This window comes from Triticum aestivum, chromosome 2D, assembly GCF_018294505.1.
Source record: "Triticum aestivum cultivar Chinese Spring chromosome 2D, IWGSC CS RefSeq v2.1, whole genome shotgun sequence".
NCBI classification, from domain to species: Eukaryota; Viridiplantae; Streptophyta; class Magnoliopsida; order Poales; family Poaceae; genus Triticum; species Triticum aestivum.
In genome coordinates this window covers 641,647,164-641,666,204 of record NC_057799.1, presented here as the reverse complement: position 1 = coordinate 641,666,204, position 19,041 = coordinate 641,647,164, and the positions used below count along the sequence as shown (strand labels likewise).

At 43.9% G+C, this 19,041-nt stretch overlaps 2 protein-coding genes across 5 annotated transcripts; both read right to left on the bottom strand.

Annotated features, from left to right (window-relative positions):
* Window positions 1-2,044: 2,044 nt before the first annotated feature.
* On the bottom strand, window positions 2,045-9,767 carry LOC123055281 (exocyst complex component EXO70A1). 4 transcript variants are annotated; one of them, XM_044479275.1, is made up of 12 exons: window positions 9,479-9,767; window positions 9,291-9,386; window positions 8,021-8,226; window positions 7,478-7,922; window positions 7,183-7,395; window positions 6,229-6,434; window positions 5,913-6,113; window positions 5,729-5,828; window positions 5,484-5,611; window positions 5,238-5,384; window positions 4,364-4,510; window positions 2,045-2,680 (listed from the first exon to the last, which is right to left on the bottom strand). In XM_044479275.1, the coding sequence occupies exons 1-11, from the start codon at window positions 9,647-9,649 to the stop codon at window positions 4,405-4,407; spliced, it is 2,019 nt and encodes a 672-aa protein (XP_044335210.1). In that variant the 5' UTR covers window positions 9,650-9,767; the 3' UTR covers window positions 2,045-2,680; window positions 4,364-4,404. The 4 variants fall into 4 exon arrangements, with proteins under 4 accessions (XP_044335210.1, XP_044335212.1, XP_044335211.1 ...); XM_044479276.1 differs by lacking the exon at window positions 2,045-2,680 and having other exon boundaries at window positions 4,094-4,510; window positions 7,478-7,616; window positions 7,722-7,922; window positions 9,479-9,766; XM_044479277.1 differs by lacking the exons at window positions 9,291-9,386; window positions 9,479-9,767 and having other exon boundaries at window positions 2,062-2,680; window positions 7,478-7,616; window positions 7,722-7,922; window positions 8,021-8,945.
* A 7,178-nt stretch (window positions 9,768-16,945) lies between these two features.
* Window positions 16,946-17,701, bottom strand: LOC123056135 (uncharacterized). Its single transcript, XM_044479856.1, has 4 exons — window positions 17,381-17,701; window positions 17,177-17,290; window positions 16,992-17,085; window positions 16,946-16,953 (listed from the first exon to the last, which is right to left on the bottom strand). The coding sequence occupies exons 1-4, from the start codon at window positions 17,675-17,677 to the stop codon at window positions 16,946-16,948; spliced, it is 513 nt and encodes a 170-aa protein (XP_044335791.1). The 5' UTR covers window positions 17,678-17,701.
* Between the last annotated feature and the right edge of the window lie 1,340 nt (window positions 17,702-19,041).

The following is a 19,041-nucleotide window of genomic DNA, read 5'->3' as shown; positions in this document are numbered from 1 at the left end:
GAGGCGGTCACTTAAATAAATGGTGATGGAGCTAGCAATGGAGCCGGTGGGGGTGATAGCTACACTACTTAGATACGTACTCCCTCCGTTCCAAATTACGACGAGTAAGTTGAAACGGAGGGAGTAGTTCCAAAAGCGGCAATGATTGTGGCAGAGATTGATAGAATTCAGATGAGTGAGAGAGAAGGAGCACCTTTAGTTCCCCACACATGCTTTGTTATTACAAACAAAAAAAGTGAGGATGGTCAAGTCATGGAACGATAATCTGTGGAGGAAGGAAATTAACGTTGGCGTTCCTTGGCAACATGATGCGCGTGTGTGGGAGGGAGCGGGTCAGTTTTGTTTTTGTAGATGAGTTTGCGATGCAAGTGGGTGGCGAAGGGAGGGTGGGGCGTCCACATCACATGAGATGATGAAGCCAACGGAAAGCTTAAAGCGGGGGCATAGGAATAAGAAGTAGAAGAGGAATCGTGCGTTACATACTGCATATAGGCCCCCGTCAGCGTCATCTTCATTCCGTGTGGGCAGGGCAGGGCAGGGCAGGCACCTACCCTGATTGATTACTGGCCGGCGAGCCCCAGTCTTCCATCTTCAGAAACGACCGTGACATCGCAGCACAGCACATACATATAGGATACACATACACATACACATACACATCTGGTATTCAAGGACCAGATGGACGGACGCGACTGCACGCAGTGTGGGTGGGAGGGAAGGGCACGGCCGCACGGAATCGGAAGCTTCTCTTCCTCCTCCACCACCAACACGTAGCACGTTTTGTGCGCTCGAATTGTCCGTCACTTGTGCCAAAACTAGGGCAACGCAATGCCAGCTACTTGGTTTAATTGAGCGGTTGTTGGCAGATGGACTACCGGTCCAAGTTAAGGACAACTCAGAGAGAGAGAGAGAGAGAGACACCAGACACTAGACTGACAGAGAGGGGAGCTGGCTGGCTGGCCATGTTTGTTAATCAAGGACGACGGACGTCTCCTAATTCCCGACGCCACAAATGGACGGGTGGAAGCACATGCCACGATGCCAGTGGCGGCACTAACCAGATGCAGTATGTACACCGACCGAAAGGCCAAGCTGGAGGACGTTTCACAACCATATCAATGATCTAATAATCAAAAGTGAAAAACGGGAGACCCACAACCAGTGGCGGAGCTACACATAAGAATCTGGGCGGGCCAAATTGAAGGGACCGTTGCCCCATCTGCTCTCATATGTTAGTGTATTTTCACTAATCCTGGGCGGGCCATAGCACGGTTTTGCTTGGCTGTAGCTCCGCCGGTGCCCACAACATGCATGCATACCTGCTCAAATCCAAATGTGAAATGGCGGAATATATTTATGTGCCTCGGCTAATCTCCGTCGGGCTTCTACAACTGAATAAGGCGTCAACAATCTTTTCGACACACTAGGTTCATGGGGATGCCGCTCAAGAGGTAATCATAGACGTTTTTGTAGGCTAGTTTAGCCTAGAAAACGTGTAGTACTCCAGACGGTAAAGCAGAGTATAGTTGACATGTTTCTGTACGGAAATCTGAAGGATGCCTAGGAGGAAGTGATCACAGAAGGAGGTAAAAGAAAAAAAACTGGCAGCGAAATAGCTAGCGTGCTGGGGAGGAGGCAGACAAACCTGCCGTCCATTCATGCTCACACTAGGCTGGGCCAGGGACTCTAAACCAACCCTCATTCACCGAATTAATTAGTTGAAAAGAGATGGACAGATACAGAACCTACTCTGTACTTTCTCAAAAGTGAAAAGGAATGATTTTCCAATGACAGGCCGCGTGGCGAAAAGTATCCCAAAGCTTCCATGGACCAACGAATCCTAACGGCACAAAATTGACAGCCAGCCAAAGTAGTAGCTAGGCATTTGGTAATCATCAGGTCTTCACATCCCCTTGGCCTATCTTGTGTTGTACTATGCGAGTACTACTAATTATTCCCTCATGCTACCATCATTCATCAGTCAAGTTTAACAGCGTCCTCAACTCAACAATGTTATCAACTTTTTCTTCTACCATCTATTGCCATGTTATGAACTTCTGATAGTACAATTAAGCATGGCATAAAGTTATAGCCAGGAAGAATCCATCTGATTACCCCTGTTTGCCACCCGGTTTATACCGAGACTAGCAACCGACCCCGAGTTTATTTAACATGAAGAGACAATATTCTCCCAAAGAATAAGAACAAGTTCTACCATGGCAATAAAACATAAAAGCAAAACTATGTTTAGATTCCACGGGTACTCGCCATGACCTATGACCCATGATAGCTCTGTGACCTGGTCCATTAGCTGTGACGATATTACCACGAAACGACCAGAAAGATATCTATCGCCTTTTTCCACCAAATCCCTATCTGATATCTACTCTCTGAGTACAACCAAAAAAAATCATGCGTCGCTAGACCCACACACTGATTTTCGTAGCTCTGCTATCAACATCTAGATCCAGAACTGAATGCAGATTATATGTGACGCTATTGCAGCACGCGTGCTGGAGCACAGGAAGCCTTACGATAATGCTGGATTGAGATTTGGTTGGCTCGGGATAGGTTGACGACCTGCTCAACTCAACAGCATAAAAAATGACTCCCTGACCAACCGAGGCCACGACAATATCCCCCTAGTTCCTATTATGAGATCCACAGAGTTTGAGCCTTCCTACAGAAGCATTCGGAAAATAACGTTACTGTGCAGCATGCAATGAATAAATTGTGACCGAGAAGCAGAGCTGAGAGACCCAAAACAAAGCAGGTACTGGTGAATAATAAAGTTCATCTGTAGATACATTTTAGTACAGAAGTGCATACCATTTTTCAGGGCTGAACCAAGCATATCGGACAAAAAAGGAAGAGCATCATCAAGTGCTGCAGCCACAAAGTTTGTGGCAGCTTTTTTCTTATAGTTTACATATACATTCTCATCCATAATGTCATCATAAAGGCAATAAAGCAGAATTCTGGGAATTAGTTTATGTACATTAAGCTCCAAGGTCTTACAAATAGTTGATGGAAAGGCGCATGATCGTTATTCCAAGACAAATTGAAAAGTTATCGCTTCATTAGTGGGGATCACACATGTATTCCTCAGAGACCCAAACAGAATAATCCTACCTAAAAAGGATGGATATGAAGGGACTAGAATAATGGGAGCAGGTAGGTGTGCTGGTATATACTAGCATAACAATATTGATTTATGATTCCACTACACTGGCGCCAGGTGAAAGATTCAACTAGTTTGTGCTAAAGAAGAGAACTTTTGCACTGTATAATTTGGATAACATTTGATTCCAAGCAAAATCAAAGCACACTCACAGGAAATAAGGGATAAAAAATGGAAGGAGAAGAAGTTTGGAAACTGATGGTATATGTTAGTACTGTAATCACCACTCAACCTAAAGCTAAACACTCCCAGATATCTACAAGCCTATCCATCTGGTCAACATGGGTCTAACAATTATTGAGTGGACCACTAGTGACCAATATCCTCACACTCCTGCTATAGTGCATTATTAAGAAAGAGGATATGGTGACGATGTACACCATAAATGGTCCCTACCAACTGAAAATGAGCAGAGGATAATATAGAAAACCAAATATTTTCTGCTAAACTTGCCATGAGTGAGTTGTAGTTGCTGAAAAGTAAGAGTACATTCGACTCATTTGCAAATACGTACTACATTTTTCAGCCACAACGGATACTTATTACTGGCTACCCATTAGGGTCATGTATGGGGGCTTTTGAAAATGTTTAAGAATTCCCTTGCATCCATGGAACTAGATTGAAACTTTATTATTCTGCTAATATCCTTTTGTTTTGATAGGAGTAAAACCAAACTTGAGAAGTTTCTATTGCAGAATATACTGCAGAACAGCACCTCATACGGTCAGGTATGCTATCTCAGTTCAGTTCACAGGTAGATTATGCAGTTGACAACTTTATATTTTATACATTTCTTCAAAATGAAAACATGAAAACTTGGTCTGAACCTCAAGGCTTGGAGAAACAATGAAAGATTTCATAACTCCAACATTAACATGCAGTGAATGTAGACAGCAACCAGGAGCAAGGGCCAAAGAGAATATCAGATTTACTGAAGTCAAAAGGTAAATTTGCTAAAAATATATATAATGCTCAGCTGAAAATTTAGCCATTGTAGAGAACGTGTAGTGGAGTGGAAAAAACATTCAGGTCGGAACACTCGTAATATTGTGATCGTCACAACCGCCACCGCCACCACCTCATCATAATCATAATCTAACTAGACACCGCCACGCCACCACCTCATCATCATCATAATCTAACTATAGCACATATACAATTGACAGGAAGCTTCTAACTTACTGCTAATTAGAATGCTTGGTGCAATCAGTGTCCCAGTTCACCTACTGTGGTAACTTCTTTGCAAATAGATTACCAAGTGTTTGCTCAAGTGCTTCTGGAGTGTACTTCATATATTTCGAAGCATGATGGCTGTTCTCGACAAGAGGCCTGGATGATAAATAAAAGAGTAATCACATCAATAGTACGACTTGAGTTTATAGGTTAGAGAAACTTGCATGATTCGCATTTAGTAATGAAACCTAGCAATGTGTGCTCTGTGTTTTGCAACGGAACTGGGCAATGTGTACAAGTAGTAACCAGATTTAGGAAGATATGCTGAGGATGTACATTATCCACCTGCGCTAAAAAAAATCTACCTGATTCACATGATACCTCTGTCCATAGAACTAAACGGTTTTATAATCAAACAATCAAAAATTTGTAAAAACTAGATCCAGTCCCCCCCCCCCCTCTCCCCAATAGAGCATGATCCACTAATACTGCTGAGCCAAGCATTATCAAAGCCTAGCTAGCACGCCAACTGGTATTGTGTTTGTTGTGCAAAGCAAATAATGATGCTAGTGGTGTTGACCAACGACTCGATCATTCACCACAACAGTATGCCCAGAATGGTTATGATATTTACTTGGTATATGAACTGCAATCCACCATTAAAGATGGACAGCTCGACTAAAAAATAGCGAAAATACTTGTATCATTACCACTTGATACAATTGCACCTGTAGGAAGAGAAAATAAGAACACTGGCCAGTTGCTATTCAAAATTTTGCACCCAAAAATTTATTAACCTCATTCATGATTAGCAAGGAAAAATCTAATAACACATCGCGATGAAAAGAAAGCAGAAGATAATCGAGCAAGATAGGAAAAATACCCAAAGCGTTTCAGGAAAGATCTATAAGCAGGTAACAGAACTTCAGCAACTGCAAGGATAAGGTTATCGCGTAACTCTTTATCGGGAATAGCCCAGTTCATCTGAGTCTGACAAACCTCTTCAAATTGCTTGTTGAAAGACTTGAATCTGATAATATTGGAAAGCAACACCATAAAAGAAATAGCAAGGAAAAAACACCAAAATAAACAGAGTAAAGTACACATCGCATTGAAACTTAGTTCTAACCTCGCCTTGATCACAGATGTGGAAGTTGTACTGCTGTGAGATCCGATACTTCCAACACTTCCTGCAATACCTTCTGTAGCAGAACCTACTGATGAAGTTAAACCCTGAGCTGAGAGACAATCCAATACCTGCAGTTAATGAAAAAGAGAAGGAAAGGGCAAATAGGTAAACAAACATGTTGATGGAAACTGGACGAGATGTGGGCATGCATTGTGCTGCCAAATTTGAGCTTTTGACCATCGGACCTTTCCCCAAGCAACTCTTTTGTACTGAGTAGCATGTTGCTGCACAGTCCTTCGGCGTCTTTGAATCCAATCATCACCAACTAAATCCTTGGCTTCTGAACTGAGAACAAGAAAATGATTATTCCATCCAATTAATGAGATCTCAATTTCTTGTGTTTCTCTCAATTGTATGCTTTTTATATACCTGCGGATAGATCTGACGATATAGTTGATGTTATTCATTAAGAACAGAATTCCCAGGGCATGATCCTTGTATTGCTTTGCTTTTACATCTAGGTTGGTCTCTACCGCATGTATAAGGCCAGAGATTTCAGAGACCAGACCAGACTTTGTTCCGTCTCCATTGCTGGATTCTTGAAAGATCAGCTTTAGTGATGACTGATAGCTGCACAAAATTTATATAGGTCTTAAGAAGGAATATTGTTGTTAATGGTAATGCACTGCATTTGTGTTGGAGGACATGTTGAAGAAATATATTCAATGCAGCATATTTCACTTACTCCATAAGATATTTGATATAGTTTCCAACATAGCTGGTAAGAGGATGCACATCTCCATCAGTACTCGTATTCTTAGGCGACTCCTTCACAATGCTGTCTTTGAAGTCAATGAGAGTCTTTTTTGCTGCTTGTGCTAAACATTTGACCAAAGTACTTGCAGATTTCCGGTTTTCAGCGCACTCATCTCCTGCAAAGACTGCCTCAACCTAACAATAGCCAAGAAATGAAAATACACATTCAAATAGCATGTAAATGCTGCCACGCCACACACACACACACATGCAGTACTATATAGAAATAGGGGCATATGCATTATCAAACCCGCAAAAATAAGTGTCACTGTTCTTTCATCAAGTACAATGTCAAATTGCTCAGTCACTGCAGTGAACATACCATGATAGACAGCGAGCAACAGACTACTTAAATTCACCGCAAATATAGTATACACCATTTTAACTGAAGAAATAAGGCCATGCATATATGAACCAGAGTCGTGGTATTTGCACCTTTAGACTGCACCTAGCCACCTACAATCCCATAATTCAAATGTATGTCGTTCGCCAACCTAAATCTATGACTACCTATCTGAATATTTTCTACATCCAATTCACCATATATGGATTGGCTTGAAAACGGTAATTTTCCTTAAATTAGCACAGGTATTTGGTGTGTATTAGAGAGCGTATGTTTTCTTTGTAAAGGTCTAAGTGTAATATTGTCAGAGAGATAAAGGATGTATGGTCCAAAGGGACATTCTCAATTATTGCCAAAAAAAATATATCTACATCATTTGCAGTGCATGTAATAAGCATCACAGAAAAAAATGGAAAAAGATGCACAATACGAGCATTCTGTTAGGGAACAGCAATTAGTCTAGGTATGTTACGTACAAATAGTGTCATTCACAGCATTTGCGGCAATAGACAAATGGACTACAGGTGGCTGAAACTTCACCTCAGATTGAAGTTCCAATGTTCGGTCAAACATATCTAGCAGCAAAAATACTTTGTCTGGTGATGTCTTAGATTTAGAAATAGCTTGTCCAAAGCTGAGTAGATTCAGGAGGCTTTTGGATGTTGCTGCAGCAAAGCAATGGTCTTTCCATGCATGCTTCCCTTCAAAAATTTGATCACACAGTGCGCGTTCACTAGGAAAAAGCAACTTTACCTGTTGAACAAATAGTCAGCTATTATTAGCAAACATCATTTTACAGTCCAAACCTTATGTGGTCAAAAGTCAAGAGCCTCACCGCAATCTGCAAACATCGGATCCAGTGAGTAATTTTAGCGTCCCGGCTCTCAGCCTGCGCAGTCTGTACTTCTTCTGCCGTAACATATTCAACTCCCAACTGCTTAAGGGTCAGTTCCAAAGTTGAACTGCGAGTATCTCTGGAAGAATGAAGGAAAATGTCATGGGCAAGCAAATCATGAAATATAGTGGTAACACTGCACTGCAAGTATGTCAGGCAATTTGAAACTTGTAGAAGCTTGCACCTATATATCTTCACAAACTGTTTATGGCAACCAAGTTGGACTGATTTCTGAGCTAACTTTGAGAGCCGAGGCACGTAGCGCGGATCAATGAGCGTAGGAAGAGAGAGCACGGCACCCGGATTTGGCTGGCTTTCAGCAGAATCTTTCGCTGATGAACGGCTTGGAAGACATTTGAGAAGTTGCTCAAGCTCTACCGGTTTGCTATAACCAATCATCCAAAACAGAATGTTAGTTCCCCGTGAGATCATGTATACATACACAAGTGAGAATATGGGCCTAAGCAAATGGGCAAACTGAACCTGCATTCTGATAGCACCCTACTGAATTCATTCTCCAACTCGGCAGCCGCCTTACGAAGCAATTCATCGACACGTTTGAGCGCGTCGTCACCGGCTTTACCGATTCTCTTTGAAGTGAAGAAGTCCTCGGCGCTTTTTAAGTTATCGACCGCGTCGAGATATGCAGTAACACCCTTGCTTGCACTTTCCAATATCACCGACTCTGCCTGTACAAATGAACTTCGGTGAAACATTAGCATGATCTGGCAGCACAACAGTGACAATACACTCCCGCATCTATGAAAAGCCCACGGGGAAAGTGACCCCTGTTTCTCTAAAATAAAAGGGCCAGTTCTGCTCAGCTAATACAGTATGTTAGACCACGCATACAGAACGAGCAGCATCAGTGGAAATCGTCCACCAAATGTCCCACCATAACCAAACTAAGTCTAAGACCAAGACTAGATCCTATCACAAATTCAATACAAGGATGCGCCGGCCTGTCGAATTTCTGCTCTTCTGCAGGAATGCGCAGTTGTCAGTTAACCATGACATTGCACCACTCCATTTTGGCGTAGTGCACGCTCGAAACATTGCAGCAGTTGCAACGCATACGCTAGATTCAGAGCCCACTGACGACTCGAGAGGTCAGGCGGGCACGCCGCCGCACTCGAAACCGCGAGCAAAATCGCTAGGCACTACGGCGTCCGGCGAGAGGCGCAGAGAGACGCAAACCTAGCGCACGACTTGGGTGCCACGCCGGGGCGCACTCCGGCCGAACGACTCAGGGCGGAGGGGCGGCGGCGCGAGTGGCGCTGCTACCGGCCCCCTCGCGCCCCGCACGCCGCCGCGCTCCTCGGGAGGACGCCACCCCGCCGGAGTAGGGGCGGCATCTTCACCGGCTCCGAGCCATCTGGGGAATGGGGGCCGGCCACCGCCGAGCCGGGGCCGGTGGGGAGATGGGAAACAGATCGCGCATTCGGCCCAGCACGACGCACTGGGACGGCCTCGCGACGGCAGCGTCGGCCCGACACATACCTGGGCCTCGCACCGAATAACACTAGTACTGGGCCGTCCCAGGCCAGGAGATTCGCGTCGGAAATTGCGTGTCCGTGCCGTGCCCGTCGAACCGATCAACGACGCGGAGGACTCTGTTGGGCCACGACTAGTCGACCGATGCTCCCTCCGGTCTAGAAGCAGACACGCAGACGCGGAATCGCCATTGCCGCCGCCGCCGGCGGCGCAGGACGACGGCGACAAGCAAATCAAGAAGACGAACCAACGAACGTACCTCGCGGACGGCGTCGAGGTGCCGCACGACGGCCTCCACGGCGCGGAGGCTCCTGGCGACGTTGTCGTGGGCCCTGTACGCGCTCCACGTCCTCGCCTGCAAACGACACAGAGAACGGCGAGCCATGTGATCGATCGAGCCGAGCGGCGTGTACGGCGAGACGAGGGGAGAGCTAACTAATCCGGAACCTGGGCGGGGCGCACGGCCTCGTCGACGGCGGCCATGCGGCGGCCGATGGAGTCGACCGCCGCGGCCGACCCCTCGCGCACCGCCTCGCTCCTACGCATCGACTCCCGCAGCAGATTCGCTTTCTCGCGCAGCAGCGCCGCCTCCGCCTCCGCCGCCGCCGCACGCTCCATGTCTCTGTCTCTAGTTGTCGACCGCGGTTGATTGAAGAAGAAGTAAAAAGGAAAAACAGACAGAGGAAAATATATGTATATAGCAGAGATAATCGAGGAGGAGTTTTTCTCTTGGTCTCGCGCGCCCCCTTCCTCTCAGATTCTTATATATCTCCTTTTTTTAAGCATAAACCGCCTTTTTTTTCCCTTGCTTGCTCTACACAAAATCTGCATTGTTGCATCGTAGTAATTGAAACATACTCCCTCTGTCCCATAATGTAAGATGTATTTTGACATTATACTAGTGCTAAAAAACATCCTACATTATTACATTATGGGACGGAGGGAGTAATATTTAATTTAATTTCTAAAAAAGGAATCTAAAACAAATATTTCAAATTCAATGTTTGCCATTATTCGCTAAATCTTATTGCATTTACACGCTTCCGCAACCGCGTGCCATCGATGCGCTTCGTGCCATCGGTTTCCACGTGGCTTTCACGTGCATGTGGTTTCCAGCGGTGCTACCCGCCAGATTTTCAATGTAATTAAAGCATTTACTAATACAATGCTTACCATTATTCATAAAATCTTATCTTGCAAACGTTCTCACGGTTGTGCCCAAATGGTGCACGCATCGCCATCTAATTTTCTAGCACAACTTTCACGCGCATGAGATTGCCAGCGGTGTTGCTTGTTGGGTGTTTCATTTATAATTGAAGCATAGTAGTACCATATTTATCACTTATCATTATATTCGGTAACATCTTATTGTGCTAGCATTTTTTAGGCTGCGCTTTGGTGACATGCTTAGCGCCATCGGTTTGCCCGCACAGCTTCCACGCACATATGGTTGGCCAGCGGTGCTACCCGCTAGGTGTTTCAATTATAATTAAAGCACACGTCGATGCAATATTCACAACTATATTTGGTATAACAAATGCGCTATGTTTCGGCAATTGTGTTCTAGCGGCGCACTTAGCGTCCTTGGTTTGTATGCATGGTTGCATATTGACATTGACTTATTTTCATGCATGTGTGCATGCTGAGATGACATGCTCGCATGAGAAATATCTTAGTCGGGGCTATATTTATATACAAGATTATCGTCTAGAAAGTCTAGGAATAAACATTACTTTCTATGATAACTAATGGTGCAATTAGAAAATCATCATTCATCTTGTACTAAAAATTCAAATGATGATTTAATGTAATCCCTAAAAGAGAGAATTTAAAACTTATATTCCAATATATGTAATGACAGAGATAATCGAGGGGAAGTTTTTATGTTGGTCTCGCGCGCCCCCTTTCCTCTTATATTCTTATATCTCCTTTTTTTTAGAGCATGAACCGCTCTACACAAAATCTTCATTGTTGCATCGTAATAATTGAAATATAATATTTAATTCAATTTCTAAAAAAAAAATCTGAAACAAATATTTCAAATTCAATGTTTGCCATTGTTTGGTCGCTAAATCTTATTGCACTAACGCTTCCACAACCACGCACCAGCGATACGCTTAGTGCCATTGGTTTTCACATGGCTTTCACGTGCATGTGGTTTCCAGCGGTGCTACACACGGGATGTTTCAATGTAATAAAGCATTTACCGATGCAATGCTTATCATTGTTCATAAAATTTTGCTAACGTTCTGACGGTTGTGCCCAAGCAGTGCACGCGTCGCCATCGGTTTTACTAACACAACTTTCACGCACATGGGCTTGCCAGCGGTGTTGATTGTTGTGCATTTCATTTATAATTAAAGCAAATAATAGTACCATATTTATCAATTCTCATTATATTCGGTAACATCTTACGGTGCTAGCGTTTTTGTGGCTGCGCATTGGTGACACGCTTAGCGCCATCAGTTTGCCCCGCACAACTTCCACATGCATGTGGATGGCCAGCGTACTACCCGCTAGGTGTTCCAAGAGCCATGCTTCGGTACACCCCCTCCACAAACCGTATAAGGGTAGTATGGTCATTTGACCATAACATATACACACCTCCGTATGTGAGGCATACGAGCTGTACGTAGACGTACGTAGCAGATCCGCTGGCCCATCAGACAAACTGATGTACGTCCCCACTCCATCCTGGGCCTGGCCCATTTATTATTTTATTATTTGTTTAAGCTTCAAAAAATATGTGGGTGAGGCAGATTGAACACCCAACCTCTTGGTTTATCTCTACCTGCACTAACCAACTAGGACAGCGCATCTCTTGTGACTGGCTTCTTCTTTAATTCGATTTATCTCTTGTGGCTGGCCTCTTCTTTTATACTTCTTGTTGTGCATCTTATCAGTCTGTTTTTCTTTTTTCTTTTTCTTAAATTCATGAACATTTTTTAAATCCGTAAACTTAACTTTTTTCATATGAATGAATATTTTTCAATGTCACAAACTTTTATCAATTTCATGATTTTTTTAAACTTTTTTACAAATTCTTTAACCTTTTTTCAAGTCGATGGACTTTTTTGAATTTCACAAACTTTTATCAAATTTGTGAACTTTGTTTTGTCAAAATTGAGATTTTTTTTATTTTACGAACTTTTTGTTCAGATTTGTGAACTTTTTTGTCAAATTCTTAACCATTTTCAAACTGATGAACTTTTTCCAATTACACAAACTTTTGTCACACCAGTAAGCTTGTCTTGCACGTCTCGGCTAACACATGTAATCATATGTAGGATAACCGTCCCTAAAAATAATAGGTTAACCTTTTGAAAATTTGAAATTTCACACGAAGTGTATAGTACCTACTCCCTCCGTTCCAAAATAGATGACCCAACTTTGTACATACCAAAATTAGTACAAACTTGAGTCGTCTATTTTGGAATGGAGGGAGTATTTCTTGGCATACATAATTTGAAATATCATTCTTCATAAATCAATATTCCTTTCATGTACATTTCTTGAATACCTTCTTTACTCAAGAAAACAATATGAATACTCTTTTTATTGCATGAGCCAAATTTAGAGTGCATGCTTTCTAATATGCTATCTATTTAGGAATAGACATAGTAGTTCATAACCAGGCTGATAGCAAGATTAACTCCCACTTGATTCAAGCGATTGTAGTACTCAGACAATCTGAGCACATGCTCACTGCTTGAGCTATTCTCTTCCATCTTGTAGGCAAAGTACTGTCAGAGGTCTCATATCTCTCGACACGGGCATGAGTATGAAATACCAATTTCAACTCTTGGAACATCTTATATGCTCCGTGGCGTTCAAAACATTTTTGAAGTCCCAGTTCTAAGCCGTAAAGCATGGTGCACTTAACTATCAAGTAGTCATCATACCAAGCTTTTGTCAAAACATTCATAATGTCTGCATCTGCTCCTGCAATAGGTCCGTCACCTTGCGGTGCATCAAGGACATAATACTTCTGTGCAGCAATGAGGATAAACCTCAGATTACGGATCCAATCCGCATCATTGCTACTAACATCTTTCAACTTAGTTTTCTCTAGGAACATATAAAAATTAAACGGGGAGCAACATCGCGAGCTATTGATCTACAACATAGATATGCTAATACTACCAGGACTAAATTCATGATAAATTAAAGTTCAATTAATCATATTACTTAAGAACTCCCACTTAGATAGACATCCCTCTAATCCTCTAAGTGATCAGGTGATCTATATCAACTAAACCATGTCCGATCATCACGTGGGATGGAGTAGTTTCAATGGTGAACACCACTATGTTGATCATATCTACTATATGATTCACGCTCGACCTTTCGGTCTCAGTGTTCCGAGGCCATATCTGCATATGCTAGGCTCGTCAAGTTTAACCTGAGTATTCTGCGTGTGCAAAACTGGCTTGCACCCGTTGTAGATGGACGTAGAGCTTATCACACCCGATCATCACGTGGTGTCTGGGCACGACGAACTTTGGCAACGGTGCATACTCAGGGAGAACACTTTTATCTTGAAATTTAGCGAGAGATCATCTTATAATGCTACCGTCAATCAAAGCAAGATAAGATGCATAAAAGATAAACATCACATGCAATCAATATAAGTGATATGATATGGCCATCATCATCTTGTGCTTGTGATCTCCATCTCCGAAGCACCATCATGATCACCATCGTCACCGGCGCGACACCTTGATCTCCATCGTAGCATCGTTGTCGTCTCGCCAACTATTGCTTCTACGACTATTGCTACCGCTTAGTGATAAAGTAAAGCAATTACAGGGCGATTGCATTGCATACAATAAAGCGACAACCATATGGCTCCTGCCAGTTGCCGATAACTCGGTTACAAAACATGATCATCTCATACAATAAAATATAGTATCATGCCTTGACCATATCACATCACAACATGCCCTGCAAAAACAAGTTAGACGTCCTCTACTTTATTGTTGCAAGTTTTACGTGGCTGCTACGGGCTGAGCAAGAACCGTTCTTACCTACGCATCAAAACCACAACGATAGTTCGTCAAGTTAGTGCTGTTTTAACCTTCTCAAGGACCGGGCGTAGCCACACTCGGTTCAACTAAACTTGGAGAAACTGACACCCGCCAGCCACCTGTGTGCAAAGCACGTCGGTAGAACCAGTCTCGCGTAAGCGTACGCGTAATGTCGGTTCGGGCCGCTTCATCCAACAATACCGCCGAACCAAAGTGTGACATGCTGGTAAGCAGTATAACTTGTATCGCCCATAACTCACTTGTGTTCTACTCGTGCATATGACATCTACGCATAAAACCTGGCTCTGATACCACTGTTGGGGACCGTAGTAATTTCAAAAAAATTCCTACGCACACGCAAGATCATGATGATGCATAGCAACGAGAGGGGAGAGTGTGTCCACGTACCCTCGTAGATCGAAAGCGGAAGCGTTAGCACAACGCGGTTGATGTAGTCGTACGTCTTCACGATCCGACCGATCAAGTACCAAACACACGGCACCTCCGAGTTCAGCACACGTTCAACTCGATGACGTCCCTCGAACTTCGATCCAGCCGAGCTTTGAGGGAGGGTTCTGTCAGCACGATGGCGTCGTGACGATGATGATGTTCTACCGATGCAGGGCTTCGCCTAAGCACCGCTACGATATGACCGAGGTGGATTATGATGGAGGGGGGCACCGCACACGGCTAAGGAGTGGAGGAGGGGGAGGGGGCCGACCACCCTTGGCGCGCCCCATGAGGATTCCTACTCCCACTGGGAGTAGGATTCCCCCCTTCCATGTTGGAGTAGGAGAGGAGAGGGAAGGAGAGAGAGGGGGAAAGGAAAGGGGGGCGCCGCCCCCTCCTTGTCCAATTCGGACTTGGGGGGAGGGGCGCGCGGCTGCCCCTTGGCCGCCTCTCCTCTTCCACCACTTGGGCCCATGAGGCCCAATAACCTCCGGGGGGTTCCGGTAACCCCCCGGTACTCCGGTATATATCCGATAACCCCCGAAACCATTCCGGTGTCCGAATATAGTCGTCCAATATATCAATCTTCATGTCTCGACCATTTCGAGACTCCTCGTCATGTCCGTGATGACATCCGGGACTCCAAACTACCTTCGGTACATCAAAACACACAAACTCATAATATAACCCTCATCGAACTTTAAGCATGCGGACCCTACGGGTTCGAGAACAATGTAGACATGACCGAGACACGTCTCCGGTCAATAACCAATAGCGGAACCTGGATGCTCATATTGGCTCCCACATATTCTACAAAGATCTTTATCGGTCAAACCGCATAACAACATACGTTGTTCCCTTTGTCATCGGTATGTTACTTGCCCGAGATTCGATCGTTGGTATCTCAATACCTAGTTCAATCTCATTACCGGCAAGTCTCTTTACTCATTCCGTAATACATCATCCTGCAACTAACTCATTAGTTACAATGCTTGCAAGGCTTATAGTGATGTGCATTACTGAGTGGGCCCAGAGATACCTCTCCGACAATCGGAGTGACAAATCCTAATCTCGAAATACGCCAACCCAACAAGTACCTTCGGAGACACCTGTAGAGCACCTTTATAATCACCCAGTTACGTTGTGACGTTTGGTAGCACACAAAGTGTTCCTCCGGTAAACGGGAGTTGCATAATCTCATAGTCATAGGAACATGTATAAGTCATGAAGAAAGCAATAGCAACATACTTAAACGATCAAGTGCTAAGGTAACGGAATGGGTCAAGTCAATCACATTATTCTCCTAATGATGTGATCCCGTTAATCAAATGACAACTCTTTGTCCATGGCTAGGAAACATAACCATCTTTGATCAACAAGCTAGTCAAGTAGAGGCATACTAGTGACACTATGTTTGTCTATGTATTCACACATGTATCATGTTTCCGGTTAATACAATTCTAGCATGAATAATAAACATTTATCATGATATAAGGAAATAAATAATAACTTTATTATTGCCTCTAGGGCATATTTCCTTCAGTTTTGCGCATAAGAAATGAGAGCAAATTTAGATATGCACGCAAACAAGGCATATGTATAGAGAAACAAGCAAACAAGGCATATGTATAGAGAAACAACCATGGTAATTGTAGGCTATCAAGGGTGGTCTTCACTGCATTTTTTTCATATATGTGCAGATAAACTTGTTATATCAACCATCAAGTATTTATATGCATTAGTAGTCATTTCTCTTAGGTGATATAATCCTTTAGAGGAATGTGCCCATATAGTTAACCATGCATTTATTTTCACAAATCTGCAATTAAAACAATGAAGGATCTGCTGCCTCTGCTACTACTATCCATGACCCATATTCCTGCACCTAACTTGCACACACAAATTCTTTCTTGATATCGTCTAAATGTGCTAATGTGCAAAGAGAAAACAAAATCGGTGGAACAAGGGGGAGGTCATCCGCAGACTTGCAGGTATGACGATAATGAACTAACCTTTTCAGGTTCGCTTTGATGCACATCACCTCGTCCCCTACGAGTTCCGCCTTCCGAATCTGATGTAGACTGTGTATCATACACAGAAGACACATCACTTAATAGTTCCATTGCTGCAAGCCTACCATCGAGATGGGTTAAACTTACCAAGTCAGCCGCAGCTGATTGCATTATGCCATCAAAGTCCACTCCCCCTTTCTCAGCCAATGACTATAAACATCAGCATGTCAGCACAACCCTATCCACTTAGACTCCAATTTACAAGAGAAGGAAAGATTACCTCCACAACAAGCTCAATGCCTCGAAGACGCTTGTTCTCCCGCTTCAAATGTTTGTTCTCTCTTTCTAGACGGTCCTCCCTAGCAGACCGCACCGGTTGTGAGGCCATCACCCTTTTAGACTTAAACTTTGCCTTCTCTGCTTTGTTAAATAACTCATTAGCAATTCCCAGCCTGCCATGTGGCATTCTACCTGCTGCTTCATAGATGACTTGTCCATCTAAATCTGGGCGCTCCTCTTCCCAATTTTCTCCATGAGCATTTTTCATTGCCTTATCAAAATCCTCCTTTTCAAATAAAAAATTAATGTAAACTAAAGTGTTGTGCAAATAGTTGTCATGATGATTAAAATGAGCTAAGTCGCAAGATTTCGCTAACCCAACGATCGGCAGTTCTTTGACTGCAAATCTTCTCTTCGTCGGTCCCTCGATGCAAATTGTGCGTGTGAAGCCAAGCACCGGAAATTCCAGGGTCTTTCCCTGTTTTGAGTGTCTGCATTTCAAGAGAGTGAAACATCATCCAATGTAAATGAAACTTTCCTATTAAACATAAGCAGGAAGATGCTTGACGAAGATAGAATACCAGGAATTGACGTGTGGCGATAGCATTTCTCGCACCGCTGCAATGGAAGATTGTATCCCCATTAGCAAGTCTGTTCCTCTTGTTTCTTAAGGGTAACCCTCTAAATTCAGCACCACTCCAATGCTCACATAGTAGACGCCAACCAACATCGGTACCAAAGTCAACTTTCTTTGCAGAAATTAAAGCTTCCTTAGTTGGCCAACGGTTACCATTCTCATCCACTTCTGTTAGTTGTGCAGGCAATTGTCCCTTCTTCATTAATCTTTTGATGACTGCCGCCTTTTCCTCATGTAGCATCTGCTACACTTTCCTAGTCAAGTTCTCCTCCAAAACACCATCTGCCTTCTCTTGCTCCAATGGGCCACACTTGAAACGCCACTGCCAAAAACCATCCCAAAATATTTTTGTTAGTTACTTGTGCATTTGTGAAAGTGAGCATACGCACAAAAAATCAAAGCTTCCAACACTTCATAGATAAACCAAGTAGTTTTTTCATGTTTGTGACCAAAACAAAGAATTGTAACTACCACCCATCCACCAGTTTTAGAATCCTTATTTCTAAATATAATATGGTCACCGCGCACAATTTTTTTTCTTTTGCATGGTAATACGTGTCTCATTCATATCATGAAGATCAAAGTACAAGCCACGTAAGGATCGACATGACAAAACTGAAAAGATAGCAAAACATCTCTGAGCTAGACACCAACGCTCCATCACCTGCTCCCTGGACGACCACAACAGCCACCGAAGAGAAGAACGACGGATCACCTCCTCACCCAAGCTCGACGCGGCTCCGTCGCTGATATGCAGCTTTGTGGACCTCCAAGGTGGCTCACCAAAACTGAAGTTATTGTCGCCCGGACACGCTATCGAAGTCAAGGTCTGGAACCCCACCACGACTAAGACACCGAAGGAGGAAACCACACTTTCCATCCATCGACCACGAACCCAGCACACGTTCTGTCTTCCAGATGTCGTCGATGCAGTCCACAATCTGCATCCGCTCCTGGACTACGTACCTCCCAAGCTCCACGCTGATGTTGGGACAGACGCCGGGCCGAGGACATATGTCCACCACGAGGATGCCGCTGCCACACCATCCTTGCTTTAACAGGCTGGTTTTCAAAACCACCCCCAACCGTAGGGCCGATCGACTTGTCGGGGAAGGAACTGAAGAATCTTTATTCAGCGCCGTCATCGTCGCCGCCGAAGCCAAGACGATGAGCAACCTAAAAACAAAGCTACTTTAGCCTAAAACTATATATCCACACACACACACACACACACACACACACGCGCGCGCGCACGCGCGCACGGATCCAGCGACCCCCCAGCACCGACGATCGAGGTCATCGGCGGAGGGGAGCCGCCGAAGGACGGCGGCGATCGAAGGAACTGTCCTTGGGAGAGACGCTGGCGAGATCGCCCTTTTTCTTCCCGAGGAAGAATCGGGCTTGTAAGTCACGATAGTACTAATACTTCATGACCAGCTATATGTGTTTACTAAGGACCTAAAATGGTGATGAAAAATATATACGAACGGGTTCATATTGTAGGAACATAGCCTCACCGATGCAGGGGACGGCAGCACTTTGAAACGGTAAGGCCTCTGTGGCTCTATGTGGCATACTCTTTGTAGAAAGGGTGATGCCTCCCTT